Genomic DNA, 20,217 nt, shown 5'->3' with positions numbered 1-20,217 from the left:
CTGCCATGTTGGGCTGGCCAAAAAGACATGCACACTTTGCATGTTCTCTACCCGGCTGTACAGCACAGCTGTGTAGAGAACATGCCCAGGATTGCATTTCAATCTGAGCGGTAAAGCAGGCCGCTCAGACCAATCACAATGCTGCTTTGAGCAGTATTGTGATTGGCTGGGAACCTGTGCAGCCGGGAAGAGGGAGAGGAGACAAACGTGTCTCCCCTCAAAGGTACATTTTTTGTTTTTTTTTATGTATTTCTTTTTTTTTTAAATGCCCCCCACCGTCCCTTTGAGCCCTGTGCCACCTTGCAACCCCTGTTTAGTGGCAGCCGTCATTGGGTAAAACTGTTGATCAAAAGAAACATTTCTATTTAACTGTTCCTTCGTTTATACTGATTTGATAAGAAGGGTGCCTTAGTGCCATTTCACCATAAAAATGTATCAGGGTGCAACAGCGGCCTTAATCCAAAACTTCTGGTCAGCTGTGGATTGGGCTCAGCGAGCTGTGAAATTGTGTAGTGTTTTCAGTTCATTTTTGCAGCATTTCATGAAAATTCCTGTGTTTTTCTGGTATTTTACATAACTTTTTCACACAGGGGCAGACTGCAGGTAAAAAAAGTAATTCAAGATACTAACAGCAGACAGTCTGAGCAGAAAATGTGCATGTGTAAAACATCTGCAAAGAGGTTTTCTTGTGTGGGTAAAAATGACATAAAATAGCGTAATTTCTCAGTCTTGCTGTAAATTGGAGAAATCCCACATAGTTAAACAACTTAGGGCCTGTTTTATATCTTGGCGGACAAGTTACTCTGTCACAACGGTGACAGATGTCCCGTCTGCCGAAATAAAAATCCCATAGGATATAATGGGATTTATATTTTGGCGGATGGGACATCTGTCACCTTTGTGACAGAGTAACAAATCCTCCAAGATCTAAACCAGGCCCATAGTGCCTAAAGATAAAAGCATATTACTGTAAGGAATACCGGCGCTTACCCTTAATGTCACAAGACATACAGTCTAGTAATTCTTTCGAGTGTTGGTTTAATAAACCTCAAGTGGGCAGGTCATACATCTCTGAAGCAGATAACAGACTTTTGTACAGTCACAGTCTTTGTTGGGAACTGTCAGCCACTGGTTGACAAACAAACATTGGCAATGCCAGTAGGTGTGGTGTTGACTGCCAGCCTTCTGGCAAATTTTCTTGTCATGGATTTTGCAAACATTTGTCTAGAAAAAAAATTAAAGAAAAAGAGAAAAATTAAAAAGAGGGAAAAATGAAATAGAAAGAGAATAAATAGAAGAAAATGAAAAAGAAAAAATGAGTAAGAAAGAAAAAAGGAAAGGGTGAAAGAGGAAAGAGAAATATAAAGATGGGAAAAAGAAAAAGGAAAGAACAAAGGAAACGAAAGGAAGAGAATGAACAAACTTAAAAGAAGTCTACGTAATACAAACAGTTTCAAATGGACACAATTTGGTATGCTGCGAAACAGCAGCAGTCAGAAAAGTTAAACACTCGAAAAAGGAATTTACAACAGCATTGGCAGGAGATGGGATCCAATAAAAATGGAATGTGTGACGGAAACGCCATGATAGCACATCAGTCTCTAAACACAAAGGCCACACCAAAGTAATTATAAAGAAAACACAAAACACTTGCACTGACGGGAACTAGCTTGTGTGCTGATCTGTTCCTTGTGAGAGAGCAAAATACAGTCACTCAAAGTGAAGTTAACCAGTGACTTAAGAAGGCTGCCCATTGCCCCATGCAGTATGTTGTAGTGGGCAAAGCAAAATGTGAATGACACAATGACAATCAATGGATAAAGGGGGGGGGTCTGAAAGCCTCTCAATGTAAGTATATTACAAATCTTCTTTTGATTAGTCATGGTTTTTGCAAAGGTTTATTGTCTAGAAAAAAATTAATGAAAGAGAAAAATGAAAGAGATAGAAATATGAAAGAGAAGAAATAGAAGAAAGGGTAAGAAAGAAGGAAAGAGAAAAAGAAAAAGGAAAGAATGAAAGGGGAAAAAGAAGGAGAAAAAGAAACAAAGGAAAGGAAAAACACAAAGGAATGCTACTTAATACAAACAGTTTCAAATTGACACAATTTGGTATGTTGTCAAACAGCAACAGTCAGAAAAGCAAAAAAATCCAAAAAGGACATTACAACAGCATTGGCAGGAGATGGGATATGATAAAGATGGATTGTGTGTCAGAAACGTCCTGATATCACATCAGACTCTAGACACAAAGGCCACACTAAAGTCATTATAAAGTAAACACAAAACACTTGCACTCAATGGAACTAGCTTGTGTGCTGATGTGTTCCTTGCGAGAAAGGAAAATGCAGTCACTCAAAGTGAAGTTAACCAGTGGCTTAAATAGGCTGTCCGTTGTCCCATGCAGTATGTTGTAGTGGGCAAAGCAAAATGTGAATGACACAATGACAATCAGTGGATGAAGAGAGGTGTCTGAAAGCCTCTATATGTAAGTATTATACATATTTTTGTAAAAATCAAAAGGTCTTGGCTAATGTCAAACCTGGAAAGGATGCAGAATATCTTACATATGCCACAATAACTTTGTGTTTCATTAATCCCCCTCTTATCCATCATCTTTCTTTAGTGTATGCATTTGGGAGCTAGGTGAGTTTTGTATGCTGACTGGTACTTGGAGAGACTGGTTTAGATATCTCATATGTGGGAGCTTGATGTCCAGGCAGCTGATGCAATGAGAGGGACTTGTTTTATTCTCTTACCTACAAGACTGACTGCAGTGCATAAAATGTTAATTTCTTTGAGTCTTCAGCCCCAGTGATGTGACACTACAGTAGTATATTTTTAGGCACGCCACCAGAATGACATAGCCTGAGGTAGCAAAGCGAGTGTCTTTAGATGATCTGGGCCTTGTACATGGAAATATGAAATGGGCAGTTCTTTTCCTGGATAAGTGAGACTGGATGAAGGCATCCCATCTTTAGGGTCTGTGGTCACTTGATTTGGCAAGACCTTCTCTTTGGTGGCAATGCCACTATTGAATGTTACAGGAAGGTAACTTGTGAGTTGAAGTCGACAGCTTATGCCTGGTCAGAAGAGCTGTACTCCTGTGTGCAAGGGGAGCTACCCAAGTGCGTGCAATGTGCACAAATGTAAATCTTTCTGGACTTGCCTAAATAAATATGGTAGATGGATATTCCACACTAACGGCTGGGAGAGGACCTGATAGGTAATTAGTAACAGAGTACCCTTCGAGGTGTGCAATTCTTTACACGAACTAATTTTCTAAGACTATCCTGCTTGAAAAAAGTTTCAAATGAGGCTTGGTCATGGTTGTGCGGCGTGGGCGGGAGCAGCATTTAAGTGCCACCATTTTGGTTTTAAAACATTGTTGTGATTTATGGTAAATGAAGAGTGATAACTTTCCAATGGTTTTCCCAGTTGTGAGCTGGGGGTGTTCGGCTCTCTTCTCTGGGTATTTTCCTGTACTCGGACGGTGACACTCACGGTTCACAGATTCGAGGGCGGGCAGTTGTGCAGGACCGCCAACCATACGGGTGACTCAGGGATCACTACACACTTGAACGCATCTGTGTTTTTTTTTTTTTGCAATGTTTTAGACTATGTGTCAGTGTGTACCACGAACGTTTTCATCAATTTCTAAGTATTTCATTTGGGACTTCGATAATCTATATGATTATGTGGAGTTGGTCTGCATTTTGACCAGACACATATTAGCAGCAACCTAATATCACAATGGATTTTTTCTCTATAAAATATTAGGATTAACTTTACTCAGCGGCATCTGTAGTAATCTAAATTCAATGAACTAGTAGAAACACACAGAAAGTTAATTATAGAGTTAAAATCGAAATTTAATTGTATTAACTGGGTCCATTTTCAACTTACAGTCAGTGAAAAGTGTTCTTTTTGTAAATCTACATAATAACAGAGCTACAGAGGAAATCAGTAGTATGGTTATGACAAATGTAATCATTAACTCATCATTGTCTCATATATACATTATGCGGAATACATAAAATGCAGCACGAGGACAAAATGTATTTCTGCAAAGGACTGATGAATGTCCGCACTTGAATGCTTCGTGTTCCTCCATGCGAATGGACATCCACCATGTTGGAATAAATACATTGGCCCTGACGAAGTGCTATTTCGACAAAATAATGCACTGAACCTCGCCTTTTCAGTACATTTGTAACGACATGACATAAATGATATGTGCACCAGTGGCCGGCGCAACCAGACGTACTTTTACAGATAGGAAAATCGAAGTGTCCAGTGATGTAGTCTCAAAAGTCACTTCCCTCCCTCAGAGAAAGAGAATGAACAGGTCATCACCAAAGATGTGTGCAAATGTGTATATCTCATATCTGTATACACGTGCACAATCCAATACAAGAATTATTGATAAGGTTTCCTTTGTAGGCCTTTGCACCTCCATACAACAACGGACAAACATTTATTCAGGTTTTATCAACAGTGTTTTATACATGAGGAGGCTTCGTTGTCTTTATGTGTATGACTGCTTTTCCAGTTTTGCAAAAACCCAGAATTACAACATGTACACCAATTAAATATATTTATAGAATACACTGTGACCTCCATCGAGGTGTCATGGTATAGCTGAAATATTGCACATCTTTTTGCTGTTTGTTTTTTACCGTAGGTGCAAGACTTTAGTATTCATAAGTCCCTATGTTATGAATTACCCACTTGTGCGGAACGTATTTAAATAGTGCAATCCGTCATAATGATGACTTAATCCATGTAGCGCCTAATTCACAAACCATTTTTCACTTTTAGGTTCATTTGCACATGTAAACTCCCAATCCTGATTCACAGAATCCCAACTGTTTGAATTTTACGTGCGCAAAGTGCATCTAAGAATGCCTACATCCCACTAGCAGTGCATATTCATAGTCAGAGGCAATTTGTGGGAGTTATGCTTGGGCGTACCTACATAAATTGCTGAACACCCATAAAAATGTCATCGTGTGAAACCACAAATACTCACCCATTTACAGTGTAGGACTAGCTACCTTCGCAGAGTGCGAATGGAATCAATAGATTTTCTTCCTAGGATTCTCTGTGAATCCCATGAAAAGTAGAAATTCACTCGAAAGGAAGGATCTCTGAAGAGGTTGGGCTCCTACGAATTGCTTGCTAATGCAGATGTCCATCTACATTGAAAGGCTTACTTGGAGTGCAAGAGTTTTCAAATTGGAGCTCGAAAACAGAAATCTTGCCTAGTTTCAATGACTGATAACTGACAGAGTTAGGTCTAAAACACTGAATATCATGTATACAAACATCATTATTTTAATGTTTGCATAGAGATGCATAGAGTTAAAACAAAATACAGGTTTTTCGTTCTGATTCCCTTTTTAACCCCTTCTTTTCAACAATGTCCATTTCACTGAAGAACATTACTGCCTGTTATAAATCCTTGCAAAGCCATGTCATTACACTCCCATTGGTGGCAATGAAAGTTCAGTTACCGCTTGTTTCTTGCACAGAAATCATTGCTGCCGTTCTGTGACAAGCAGGCTATCTGTGAGGTACACCCATTACCTGGACAATACCTTCCAGCTACTGAATGGACACTGAAATACTGCATACAAACCCCAAGGGCAGTTCACCATTCAAGGCATTTGGAGTAAGTAAAGTAGTACTCCTGTAGTGCTCATTTAAGTACTCTTACATGCCTTTGTAAATTGGCCTAAACCATTTAAAATGGCAACAAATGCGAATACTCAGGAAATGTTCATATACATTGAAAGGTTTGTGACCTCTTGTAATTTAAGGCTACAGCTGGGCCTTTGGGGCTGATTCACCAAGGCAGGTAATAGTACGTAAAAGAGTAATCCTGTAGTACTATTTCACATACTGGTAAATGTTGCTGCGAACTGGCTCATAAATGCCTAAATTGCTATATTAAGGATGGTCATCACTCACGTGCTTTCACACGTAATCGCTGATAGTTCATATTGTTAGGCCTGCTGTTTACAATTCATTTTAAAGGTAGCAGTACACGCTGTAATGTTCTTGAGGCTCATTCTAGTCTTGATCCTAAAGTGTGTGATGTAAATTAAATATTTCTAATCTAGCAAACGAGTGATCCTGTTAATCTTTAAAATTGATAAATGTCATTGTATTAGCTAGGGCTTGATGAATTTTCTTATTGGTGGTAATCCTTCACAAACACTGGCAAAAGCTTGTAAAATTAACCAGTACCATGCTATGGGGTTTACTTTTGCCCAACTGGGATTTGTGAATCATGGATACAGTTACTGTGTTTATTAAGGGTTTGTTTTTTAAACTTTACTTTGTTTCCTAGGATGAATCGCCTCCTACTGCCAGTAATATATATTTCCCAATATTTCATGGTGAAAATAAACTGCATATACGGTGGTGATTCCCACACTGGGGTACTGCAAAACATCAATAATTCTTCTAGTAGTTTTAAACAAATACATTTCCTTTAACTTTAAGTGGACTTTATAAAAGACCTTTAACTTCAGAGCTCTATTCGTGAATACAATGCAGGATTTAAAAATTATTTTAATGGTTGTCAGCTTACATAGAACAATGTATTTTACCTGGGATCCATAAAGCTAATTACATTAAAGCAAATAATAAGTAATTCTGATTTAAGACAACTGGTCTCCTGGATGTACTGATCCATGCAAAAGGAGGTAGTACGAAGCAGTCTAGCTGTTAGACTAAGTGGGGTATGTTCACACACACAGAAGAGGACTTTATGATCCACTTTTTTGGACAGCTATGCCACTAGGAAATGCAAGACCCTCACCCACATAAAGGTGGCATGATTCATCATCGGGCATTCCCACACTTAAATTAATAAGTTTGAGTTGGCTCGATATCGCTATTTAGTGGCAGCGAGTTTTTTTAATTTTTTTATATATATTTGGGAAAGAAAATGTCCTGGTGTTTGAGAGAATAATGTGAAATTAAAAAGGTTTTCAGTAATAAAACTCACTAATGTATTACTGGTTACCTTGACGGGATTAAAAACAGAAAATTACAACTAAGGTTTTTATCAACGATGGACTGGGGCTATTAGTACCCTTCCATCTAGAAAGGTCTACACGTTTCAGCCTTCAATGAAAAGCCCACTGCCTTTCTTCAGGACCTAAATATGAGAAATCCATGGGTAAAGCCTATTTGGTTACAAGATGCATTAATGATATCACAAAAGTCTGGATAACATTTACCGAGGTGTATGGAATTATTCAATTGGCCACTACCCCTAAATTAGGACATGTGCTCTTAATCCGGGGGAGAGAAGGCGGTGTCAACCCTATACTCACACACTCGTCAAAGGCCACTGCAGTGCTTTGCTGCCTTCTACATCCCACTGCAGTGACACCCCCGTCAGTTAATGCTGAAAACACAGGTGACATTGCACATAATATAATATTGATCGAATGCAAAAAACAAATAATGCCCTCTGGACTGCCCCTGTTTGACTTCTGCCTCCCTCCCCAAGTAAAGGCGACTGTAAACTAGACTCTTTCAAACTAGGGAAGCAGTCTTGCATTCACCCTGTCATCAGGAGAGCATTGCTCATAAGCGATCCATTCCCTAATATATTGTGATCTTGAATCCTCTTATCATGACAATAGCTTTTCACCCTGCAAATTTGCATCCCAGCTGATATGCCCTTAACGGAAAGATTTCCATTGTCTCTGAGGCAAAGTATGGGCTATAAAAATACTCTGAATATAATAACAAATACAGATAACAATACATATGTGTGAAGGGGCAAGGGATATGAGTGGATCTTGGCTGGTAGGCTGCTTGGAAGTAGCTGCCACGTCCTATGCCTTGTCCGTCAAATTGAGCCGATGCAGCTGGCAGAACTTTAAACAGTCCACCACTAAATCTGTGAGGTTAGGAAGCTGGCAGGTCAAGCCCATGCAGTCATACAGCCCACCTTTCTATGAAAAAGTGTCAAGGTTAAGCGTCTTTCTTCATAGTTACTGGCACTAATGTGAAGTGTTTATAGTTTTGTTGGCAAGTTGGTTCTGCACCTACCCTCTGTGCCATAGGCTGAGTTGCTTTCTGTCTCTCATTCTAGGTCTCCTCTCATTTCCTCCTGACCTTCTCTCCTTTTTAGGTCGAGCATACAGTAGGAGCGCGCATGCACTGCTTTTCCGATGTGTTGTCTGGGCTTTTAACAACGCCCACCTCACACCCGTCACTACCACTCGTTCATGGGCTTGCCCTTCAAAAGGGAGGTTTTGTTACTACCTTGGCTATCGCCCCGTTACATGGCTAATTGTACTTTTGCTGATAAGTTTGACTGCGAGCGAACTTCTTTTTCCTTTTGTGTCTTTCCTTATCGCTGTTGCTCATGGCAGCCGTAGCACTGTGAATGGACCTGCTTATGTGAAACTGTTTTACTTTTGATTTTCAAGCTGAGTGGCAAGAAAAGTCCAGTTTGGAGTTTACAACGCTAATAGCTCTAACTCAAGCAATTGCGAGACCCACTGCATTGCAAATGCTTCTTCTTGTTTATGTCGACTTTTCAGTTTTCCTTCAATCTTTCTCGATTTTTCATTTCCTTCACTTTTTCATGTCCTCCTTTCTTCCTGTCTTTGGTTCCTTTTTCTGTTTTTCTTTTTCTTCTTTTTGCCGTTTGTTCTTTTTCTCCTTTCCTGCTCGTATTCTCTACTATATTATTTCCAGTTCTCTTTTTCTAATTTCTTTTACTCCTCCTGTGCTCCTTTCTTCTCTCCTCTTGCCTCCTCTCATTCTCTTCTTCTTCTTTCTATCCAGTTTTCATTCTTCCATTTTTCTCCTGTCGTTCTTTTTATACTTTGTCTTCTTTCCTTCTTTTTGATCTTCCCTGACTCCCTCTTTCTTTCTCAATTTTTGTTTTATGATTGCCTGACATTTATACCCTACCCAAGAGCATGGGAGTGGCTGCAAAACCTAAGTAGCCTTCATGTACCTTTCAAAACACAACATTGTTTCTCATACCCTCTATTTGACGGTGCAATACATAGGTTCAAAAAACCTTGTTTGCTGACATCAAGCAATGGACTTTGGGCCACTTAACCAGATAATGGAAGTTTTTCTGCCCCTGCTCTCACAGAGAGAGAGTGGTATAATCCCATGTCTTGGATGACAGAGACCACCAGCCTCAGTAAGATTCTTGCCTCTGAGCGAAGAGTCATAAACAAGAACAAAGGGACAACACTGATTTTGGAGGATGGGGAAGAGGTAAACCTTTCACTTAGAAGCTCTGGTGCCAATACTTCTGTATGTGTAAGACAGCAGATCTGGGGTTCTCAAATACCAGAGTTTAATTTGCTTGACCCTTATGTACACTTATTTAGTTGATTGGCATAACCAGCAGTAGCTCAGGACAGATGTATTGATAAGAAGTAGATCTCACTATTGAAAAGGTTGGAGACCACTATTCTAACAGAAAATTCATAATTTACTTTATGTCTCTTTTTTAAAGTTTCACTTATAAAGGATTTAACATTGCAGCTGCTTGCAATTTGAGTTGTTGATTGGATGATTTTTTTTGTAGTTGCCTTCACAAAAAATTAACATTTAAATGCATGGCATTCTGGTAAGAGGGCCACGGAGCAGGCAGGAGCTATTGGGCCCAACCTCCTGAATTGATGCATTTTACTTTTGATATCCCGGGACCAGACTTACAATGGATTCTGAGCAACTGGGCCAAGTACCCCTTCAGCACCTGACTCTCAGTGGTCAAACATTTCAAGGCTTCTCTGATGGGGGTAGACAAAGTGAGGTGAACACAGGCTCACAACTCATAATGCATATATATTCAGTAGCAACAATAAATGAGTGCCCAGTCAAATACTTGTTTTTATGAAAAAAGAGTATTTATGTACCAACACAAAATTAAAAATATAGCATTCGTAAATAATACACATAGTCCCCTAAGGTCAGCGCTCTAGTTCTTAACCAGACGGGTTCCTAAGTCTCACTCCCTTCTCACTAGCAGTAGTGGTTATTCCCCATTCACTATAGGTTGCATTCAGGTTAAGCCCCACTAGAAGTCTCTTAAAGTCAAATGTTTTCCAGTGCTGACGTGCTATATATCAGACACGTTTCCCTGGGGCAGTCTGGCCCATAAATCAGTCCTCTTTTCTATGACAGTTCGACTAGATCACTCTTCCTTCCTTTTCCCAGTGACCCTACCTTACATATAGCGACACTGTCCTCACTCTGCACACAGCCTACAGCCCGGTCCGCACAGCGGCACTTTTTATGGCAGCACCACCTGGCATACAGGTTCCCCAACTTAGCTCTGCACACAGACCAGACCTGACTGGCACAGCAGTAATCTTTATGGCCATCCCACCAAGCATGTGGGGTAGCTCACTTAAACCTGCACATTGGCAATGACTCGACCAGTGCAGCAAAGTTCACGGCTCACTTCACAGTGGCTCTCCACCTGCATACAGGGGTCGCCAATTTCACCCTGCACATAGGCAATGACCCAATCGGTGGAGCATCTGTTTCCTCGCACCTTGCTACAGGAATCCTATTGCTGGGATTACAACCCCAACCACACTGGATCTCACTCACTCCAACACTCTCCTCTTCCTCATAGGTGACACTGGTCTTGGCGAGCAAGCAGGCACTGATGCTCCAGGGCAGGTGATCTTGGATTCCCTTGGTGATGTCCCCTTACTCAGCTGGGGGACTTGTAGGCCTGGTCACAGGCAGAAGTCTTGCAGGGCTTCTCCTCTTCACCAAGCTCAACTGGCTGCTTGACAGTTGAACATTTTGGGGCCCTCAAGCTCCCCTTCTTATATAGTCAATTTCTTAACACCAAATAATTTTATGTTGGAGGTCTTCTTGCTTTTTACTTGCCATCTCCTCTGCCCTGCTCTTCCTCTAGAACAGTGGTTCCCAACCTTTTGACTTCTGTGAACCACCACTTTATCATTACTGGAGCCCGGGGACCTCCACTGAATCATTATAGGAATCTGACCTCCCCCCCCAACCAATGAATTATTAATGAAAGCTGGGGACCTAATCTGTTAATATTATTTAATTTTCTGAGCAATCGTGGACCCCCAGAGGAGGCTTTTTGGACCCCCAGACCACAAGTTGGGAACCACTGCTCTAGAAAGCAGGAGATACTCTACATCTGATAGCACCACAACACTGGCCATGGGAATAACAAGAAGTTCAAACCTGGATGTCAGGCACAGTTGTATGTGTAGCAAAAGGTTACCCCAGAGCCTCATCCCTACTCTTTGCGATTCTCTCACCAACTTAATCCTCTTCCTCAGATGTACCCAGGCCCCTTCCCAGTGACCTCACTCTGAATCAAAGAGCACCTTATGAAGTAGAGCCTCCCTTCCTACAGTGTGTCCCATCCAGCTCACAGGAATGTAGCAACACACAAATTTGTCTGGGGGATTCCGCTGCCTCCTCCTCCTCCAGTTAGCCCCGGGTCTCCCCAGAATCTTCCATGTATCATAACATTCACAGGCCAACATACATCCACAGCAGATGCATATGGCATCCACACACAGCACTACATCTTCCATATATTGTACCATTCACAGGCACACCTACACCCAACACATGTATATACCACATAGGCACTATGCAGTACTTATATCCTACCTGTATTGTACCACTTACAGACACATATACACCCAACACATGTACATAACGCACATGCACTGCACAGCGCTACACACCAGTTCAATGTAGACCAAGATTGAATTAGGTGCACAACAGGAGGACTTTAATTGAGTGAGGCTGCAGGCCTCACTCCAGTGACACAGGTAAAAAGGCCTGTTCACTCCCATGGTCACTACACAGTATGCTGCCCTCACCAGGTTCATCATGCTTAACTCCTGGCAAATGCAAGAGCCTTGAAGCTCTATGAGGGTAGCACTTTTGGGTGACCCCCCTGGTCTAAAAAGAATGCAATCCATGAGAGGGGCCTATGTCTCTGTGCACATGCATGATCAGCAGCAGATATCCAGACATCATTACAATTGGGGCACTCAGCGCAGGGGTACACACCCATCACAATAAAAAATAAATTTCTGTCTCAACAGCTTGTTTTTTTTTCTTCCAACCATCAATTTTAAACCATCCACACAAATAAAGGTTTTTTTTTTTAATTAAATGTGTTATTGCAAGACTATGGTGGCCACACTTAGGTGGTGGCATGTTTATTTTTTTCTTTTTTTTTGTATGGCATATGCTTGCAATAAAAGTGTCAAAAATACGCACTGTACTAACATGTTAAGCCCAGGCTCATCAACTTTCCCAATGCATTTTTCATACCCTTGTTTAACCAAGAACAACCACAAAGCTGTCCTATTCCATATTTTGACCTCGCAGAAATTCCACCATGTGGGCAGAATTTTGTTGTTCCCTGTGCAAATAACAAGAAGCCCTCTTATATAAGTGTTGTCCCATTCCGGCTTTAGAGGCCTGAAGTACCACAATATTTTTAACGCCCTCCTCAATTTCCACCTTTTCCACAGAGTCCCCTGTCACCACCTTCCAACAGTGCCACTCATCTCTCCGCAACCCCTCTCTCACATCATTTATTTTGTTTTATAGCACTATTCATACCAGCCCTAGAGTGTCAAAGAAGTTTACGTCACACAATCGTTATAAAGAAGGAATGCGTCTTGCTTGTGTAAATCAGTCTACAGTAAATGTTGGGGGTGAGCACGCCGAGGGTAGGTTTCCCGAATTGAGGACGCCTATTTCCAAAAGCAATAGGCTGGATCATGCTACTCCCCAAGGGGCCCCCCATACGAAGAGGGCGGGGCGACCTTTTTTTGTTTGAGACTCTTGACGGGACAGTTTACTCAAAATGTAAGTGACTGGTACCTATTGTTTTTCACACACATAATTGTTTAGTGATATCTTTTATAGATAGCCAGGAGAAGTCTAGTTTGATATAGGTCCTGATGAAGCGTTAGAGGATCTTTCACGACCACATTTACGCGAAACATGTTGACCAGACCCTAGGGGTCAGGTGACAATTTCCCAGTACTCCAGGCTTTTCAAAGTGGTTGAGCATTATTCTCATTGTCCACTTAATTATGTTGTTTAATCTTGATCGTGACCCCCTTTGATTGCTAGTAAACAGATTAGTTTAGGGGTCTCTAATCAATCTTAATATATTTTTTCCACTCTCCTGCCATATTAAGTGCCTGACCTTTTTGATTCTACGGCAGTCACCATATATAAAAAGATCTCCGGCAAAGAGCCCCCGAAAGGGGAGCCCGTCAGACATTGCACCAGCCGGTCTGACGAGGAGCTTCCCGATGATGAAGCATGACACCCTTTGGGTGTGAGGGCTCTAGCTCGTAAACTTTAATTGTTCACCCTAGAGTTAGGAACAGTGTACTTTTTGCATTTGATCAGTCATATTGGGAGTACGTACACTGGACCTTCAATCCTCCCGATCCCTCTTGTTTTCGATACAGTAAATGTTGCACAAAACAATGAGGATCACTATTCTTTGATCTGCCTGGTGCACCTTATTTGCCGCAGGGATATTAACCCTCTGCTCTACTTTATAATGAGTCCGAACTGCCACTAAACAAAACTTCGGTCTCTCAGCGGAAACCTTATTCACCTGAATTGGCAATGTTATTGTTGCCTGAAAACTGCTGGACTCAAAGAAACAGCATGTTTTTAAAAACAAAAGTTTTTTTTCTGAACACAGGGCCTCTCCCGAGGTCAGCAGCAGGTGCCTGTGCAGCCGCACCAGTCACATCGCCCTAAAGCCAGCCCTGGGAGCGGGGTTAAGGGTTTAAGATGCGTGCTACTCAAAGAGGCGTGACTTTCACAACAGTGCTAATAGGTTCTATAGATACTTTAGGCTACGGCACAACATCCCGCATAAAAAGCAAACCACGAGTGTTCCATCATACAGACTTACTGAAACAATTCATTTACGTGGGAGCCCGTGTGCGCGCACACTGACTGGGGTGTAGATGGGGCTGCACGTTTGACAGGGCGCGGCTTGTTCCGCAAGCAGTGCAAGGATGCGAATACAGCGTGCAGAAGACCTCTGTGGAGCCTGCATAGTGCCTGATGACAGGATGGCCACTCGTCAAGGCAGGTGTGGCACAATGCAGCCTATGCTGACACTTATGAGGGGGTGGCATGGTTCAGGGAACGACATACATAAACACAGGGCTGTCATGGGGTTATGGGGGCATGGGGGCGGTGGGGATGGTTTGGAGAGGGAATTATTCCCCAGGCCATGCGCTTTCTAGGGTCTCGCTTTACCTCAGCAACACTTCATAGCTCTTAATTGCAAATAAATGCGCTGTCTTGATAGGTAGGCGAGATACACTGGGAAGATATGTGAAGCAATCAGGTCCTCTGAAAAGCGCTGAGGGAAGTACATTGTCACTTAGTGCCCCCTTCCTTTAACCCTTTCAAAGGCTATGCAACTCATTCAGCCCTTTAAGGGCTATGAAATAGGTGCAAGACCGGACTGGCCGTAGTGAGCATCAGCCATTTCTCAGGGAGGCTGGGGGGGTGCTTTTGTCACAAGGGCCGGGAGTGTAACTTCCTAGGTAGTCACATATGGTATGCAAATTAGAGGGGGACTCACATGTTTCCTTTCTGCCGGGGCCCCACAAATCCTAGAACCGGCCCTGGTTTTGTACTAACTTCTGATAAGCCTTCACATATAGCAAACGACTGATGGTGAAAGAAAGCACCAATGATGAGAGAGGATTCGATGCTTCGGATGTGCAATAGTGGCTGCCAATCTCAAAAGGAGGGGCAGGAAGAGGGACAGGGGGTGGGGACGGGGGATAAATTGCTCCTCTGGTCTTCTTGTGGTTTCCCAGCATTTGCAAGGACACCAGCACGAGCACCCCAGTAATCCGGGCACTGCTTACGTGCTAAACACAGCATGTAAGCACCATCAGGACTGGTCTGAGTGGCTCGGAGTGCCACTCAGAGACAAGTCTAGGGTCTGTGCTGTTTCTCCAGCCCGGCTGTGCACACAGCCAGGCTGGAGAAACCTAAGTGCGCATGTGTGTTTGGCTGGTCTGCGACGACCAGCCAATCAAACATGCGCACCTAGTGCGCTCTTCCCTCCTCCCCTTTCCCACCACCTAGCCCTGCCCCCAAAAAAATATTGTTTTGTCTTTCGTCTCCTGGCTTAGCCAGGAGTGGCAGGCTCCCTTGCCATTGCGAAGGAGCAGCCCCTGGGTTGGTCCTGATTTCTGCTTCAGCATTTAGTATTTAAGCTGCGGTATCCCCCAAGTCCACGCTTTAACCTTTCCATAGTGGATTATGGTAATGGCTCTAAGCTGGTTTTTAGAATAACTCAATACTATAAACCTCAGTCCTGGTAAAAATGGAAGACTGTTAATTCCGAGAAGGGTGTAGCTGACCATCTGTCAGGGGCACATGCCCAGCTCCACCAAAGAGGAGTGCAAAGTAGGTTTGCAAATCATCTGCAACTTATCTTTGGCAACACCAGTGGTCAAGGAATCTAGCTGTTGACTTTTTGACCTGGAAGTGCTCAGAGAAATTTTACATTTCAGAGCCTCAACTTCATTTTACTGTGGTCGATTTCCTCAGCTGTTTGCATTTGACTGCAGAAACGGCATCTACTTGGAGAACTGGAGAAGCTGTCAAACCACCTGCAACTAGTTGAAAATGCAGTGTCCCATCTGAATGCTGGGCTTTTCAGAAAGCGCCTCACGATTGCTATATTCACTATCTGTTCAGAAAGGTATGATCTTCAAAACCTTGGCCCACACTCAGAAGAAGGTCATATTTCATCAGTGATTGCCAGGCCTCTGCGTTCAGCTCGTGTTCACCTCTTTGGTATCTGAGATCTGCCAGTTTAGCTCTGTTGGCAATTTTCACAACTCAATACCTATAATACGGTGGCAACTTTTGTTTTCTGCAATAGAGCAGAAGATCTGAAATTCTCTTCAGAAAGTCTCTGAAGATCTGGTGGTTTACACCCAATAGTCCTGGTTCTGGCAGCAGTTACATTAAACTGATCATGTTCTACAACACCAAGACGATCAAGCAATACATTATTCAATAATAGGGTAAGAGAAAATCAGGATGTGAACTGTTTTGCAGCTGCCAGTAACACTTGTTTTTTAATTAGATCTCTTTTATAGCTGCTCTCCAACACATATGACATAAGCAGCGAACCCACTGGAGAGAATGAAACTACACAATTAATGATGGGATATTTCTAACAAACCAAACCACCAACACCTCAAGCATTATAAACCATCCAAAGAGGCACAAAGAGTGGTTAAAACCAATCAAAGGTCCTTGGTGTGACGTAATCAAGAACAATTTGTGAGATAATCAGAATCCAATTCAAGAAAGGAGGATAGAATGTCTTGCAATATTTTATAGTCCTCTTTTTTATTGAGACCCTTCACTAAGGCTGTTAGGGTACACTGTTCCAATATCTAGCTTCCTGTGCCCCTCTTAGTTATCGGATATGATGGCTTAAAAACAGGTTGTTTTGTGGCAAGGGGTTTGTTAAACAATCTATTTCAGGCTGAGGGCTAGCCGGTCAGCTTGCCTGATGTCTGTGAGGGTGAAGCAGCTGTGGACTGGGGCTGACTGAATAAGACCCTCCTTCAAATGTTAAGAAATGTGTCCAGGGAAATATTGGAAGGAGCATGAACCCGAGTAGGAAGCAGTAGCGGTAGCCCGGTCTCTAAGAGCTGAGGCTCTGATGAGAGTCCTGGCCGTGGGAAAGACAAGTTGGGCTTATGTGTTGCTTATATTGGGAAGGTGGTGGTGGTGCAGCTGTGGCAGTGATGAAAGATGTCAGAAACAGACCATTACCAAAAATAGGATGGGGTGAGGTGGGGGGCCAAAGGAGAAGATTCAAAGTCAGAGGATGTATCAGTAGAGGCTGGTAGATTATTACCCTTGGTTTCGAACAACTGCGTGTGTAATATGGCGAAAATATTAGCCGTGGACTTAGTTATAATGGTGTACAGACTTGCAGAGATTCCAGGAATGGTAAACTTGAGATTGTGATAAATTTATATTTGAGTAATTTCTGTGTGCGGCTGAGATTCCAGAATGCTGAGTGATTTAGGGAATTCAAATTTTAGGTCTATCATCATTGGCATTTAAAAATGTAACCGATATTGCATTACAAATGCGAACAGTGGCACATGCTCTCATCTAAATGGTATCCATTTATTGATTTAATGCCTCACAAATATATGTTGTTTACTGTCTGGCTTCACAAATGACTGATCATAAATTCATTTCTGTTGGCCTCAAGTGTGGCGTTGTCGGTGGTTACTGTTTTCTTCTGTTTTTTTTTATATTTATATCCTACTACATTCATAAGACAAACGTTATGTAACAAGATCTTCTGTCGGTGCAATGTTGTTCTACCTTTCAAATACTAATAAAGAGGTTTCCGGAATCCATTACGTTGGCCTTAAATGTTAATAAAGTAAGCTAGGTTCCAAACCTCTATTAACATGATTTCTACAAAGTTTACAGGTGAATATCACCTGTATTTTGACATTTTAATTCAAAGGATATTTAGTAAATACTGCCCAACTGGGTTTTTCTAGACCAAGGGTGTCTAACATAGATCAAAAAAAGCCTGATCCATTCCACATATTCTGGGGATCGGCATAATATGATTTTACAAAGAAATAATCTAAATAGAGCTTACTGATATTATTGGTGATGTTGCTTTAAATTTGTCCTTGATCCAACACTCCTCAAGTATGCAGAACACCACTAGTCTAGACGCCATCTTTTCTCTTTTTAGTTCAAATAATATGTACATAATAACAAGATTATTTAATCATCTCACAAAAAGATTCAAAAGGAAAAGCTTCTTTTTACATCCTTGTGAAAATTGTAAACTAAAGCATTTTGCAAAATAATCAACTTGTTGTTGATTAAGTGGGGCATCACACATAAAGGTAACATTCTTCGAGGTATCGTTATCACTTCTCTTGATCCAAGCCATCTTCCTAAACGTAGGCCTCCAATATATGAGTCGCCTGTAAGTGCAACATAAAAGTCCATCATCACTGAATGTGTCTCAGAAGAATTCGAAAGTTACATAGTTTTTCACCTGGAGAAGGAAACATTAACTGATAGAGTTAAAACGTAAAATTATTTTGAGAAATAAGGTACAATTTCTTGTGAGCATCACAACAGCTTCTCTGCAATAATTTTTGATGCGCAGGCAAAGAAACCAAAATAAGGACAATCGAGACATGTTAAAATGGGGTACCCCTAATACGCAGTATAGATCATCCAACGAGAAGGCAATTTCAAAGGCAACTTTGTTAAACCTTGTTTTGTTCAAACAAATTCTAATCAAACTTAGCTTCCACTATTACTTTTGCCTACTTATAGGTGTTGTAATTTGTTTATGATAGTCAATAAAAATGATCGAGTCCTTCTACCGCCATTTCTCTACGTTTCCTAAGTAATCATCAGTAGAATTGTCAGTTTGCTCCTTGAAATGAGCATGTTTTGCTCTTAGGATTTTGCGCTGCTCTTGGCGCTTCAGTCGGGCTTCATGGTGCTCCTTTTGTCTCATAAATTGGTACCGCTGCAAGAAAAGGTCCTTTGCATAGTCATACAGTTCCATGTCTAGAAAGTTTAAGACCCTGATGCGTTCTTGAGTCTCCTCATCTATTTCCACACTGGAGGCCCTTGTGCTATTGAACTGTGTAAATGGTGAGATGAAGTTTAGGTTAAAAGTTTTTTCAAACAGGTACTGTGTTTTCCGTTGAAACTCTGTCAGTCCAAAGAAGGCCATGCGTTTTAGGTTCTCCTTTGCGCTGTCCAAGAGGACGTTGTTCCTCTCTTCCTCTTGCATTACAGACAAATTGTAACATCCGACGAGACTCAGGTCCGACAGCATGCGGACCTGGCGGTTGTTGGCAAGGTTGTAAGGGCAGTCCATGAACTCCTTCAGTGAGCAACCAGACCAGTCGTCCCCAGTATAACAACTGGGTAGCTCATCGGACGTAGGTGATCTTCCGTCACACACATGCAATGAAGCCTTCCATGTCGCCCCTCTCTGAACATGCCTCCATTCGCTCAAATATCGAGACACGGGGTCACGCAGAATCGTGATGTAGTAAAAGTTCCTAAACAAAAGAGACAATTGGAAAGGTAAGAAAATTATGCATATTTTGCATCCAAATATACTTATTTAACGTTTCGAATGATTTACATATTAAACCAGAGAAACTATTTTAAGGTCGAATCCCAAAAGTTCCATGATGAATTAGAGATATCATCTTACAATAATAGAATCACAGTTGTATAATACAAACGAAACACATACTTATAGGGCGATATATCGACAATACTGTGCAATCATAGAAGCTTCATGAGCGAATTCATCACAATAAACAACGTTTACATTTTAGGCTGCAAATATGTTCTGCAAAAGGATACTTCGAGACCATCGGCATATTTTTACTGGAGGTTTGAAAAATCAGTAACTTTATTTGTACATTTGAAATATTACATCTCCAAGTCCCCTGTATGAGGGTTCTAAGGCTGTGTGTAGTTAATTTGCAGTTTATGCCGATATTAGCTTTCCTTTCCCCCGGAAGTCACTGGTGGGAGACTGAAGAGGGCGTTCTAGGTGCAGAACATGAAAGAAAGGGACAACAGACTTGCTCTCCTGCACGTGGTTAATAAGCATAAGCTTGTGACCCCAATCCATCAATGTCCATGGAGATTATTTAGCCAGTGAAGTTCCCTCTCTTCTTTTTCACACCTATTAGTGTGCAGCAAAAAGATGATCTTTGGAAAACGAACAGATTATTTTCAATTACAGATACTAGCAGATAAAAAATAATCAAGATGAAAAATAAAGCCTCTCTACAAATAAGAGCCCCACATTTTCATCACGTTTTCAAAGTCTAAGAATTAGAAAACGAGCATACCAGAGTGGTAAGTATACCTGTTTGTAAATACGTATTACTCTGATGTTTGCTGGGTTCTATCCTTAGAAAATATATAGTGCTTTGAAATCAAATGAGAAAAGATGCAGGCTCTCTAGAGTAGGTGCAAGCAGATTATTACTCTATGGTGTCGATACAGAAAATGTGTGTATTCCTTTTAGGGAGCAATGGTTGCGGAATCATGAAGGGAAGGCATTGGACGTCATCAGTGATAGTTTTATACT

At 41.6% G+C, this 20,217-nt stretch overlaps 1 protein-coding gene across 1 annotated transcript in view; it reads right to left on the bottom strand.

Annotated features, from left to right (window-relative positions):
- Positions 1-17,212: 17,212 nt before the first annotated feature.
- Positions 17,213-20,217, bottom strand: part of HS6ST2 (heparan sulfate 6-O-sulfotransferase 2) — a 907,802-nt gene continuing 904,797 nt past the window's right edge. The window contains exon 2 of the mRNA XM_069212520.1: positions 17,213-19,165. Within this exon, the coding sequence (XP_069068621.1) occupies positions 18,469-19,165 (697 nt within the window). The 3' untranslated portion in view covers positions 17,213-18,468. The remainder of the gene's footprint in view (positions 19,166-20,217) is intronic.

The sequence above is a fragment of the Pleurodeles waltl genome, chromosome 2_1 (genome assembly GCF_031143425.1).
Source record: "Pleurodeles waltl isolate 20211129_DDA chromosome 2_1, aPleWal1.hap1.20221129, whole genome shotgun sequence".
Classification (NCBI taxonomy): Eukaryota; Metazoa; Chordata; class Amphibia; order Caudata; family Salamandridae; genus Pleurodeles; species Pleurodeles waltl.
Note: the sequence above shows the minus strand (reverse complement) of the source record. Positions and strands in the feature narration are given on the sequence as shown.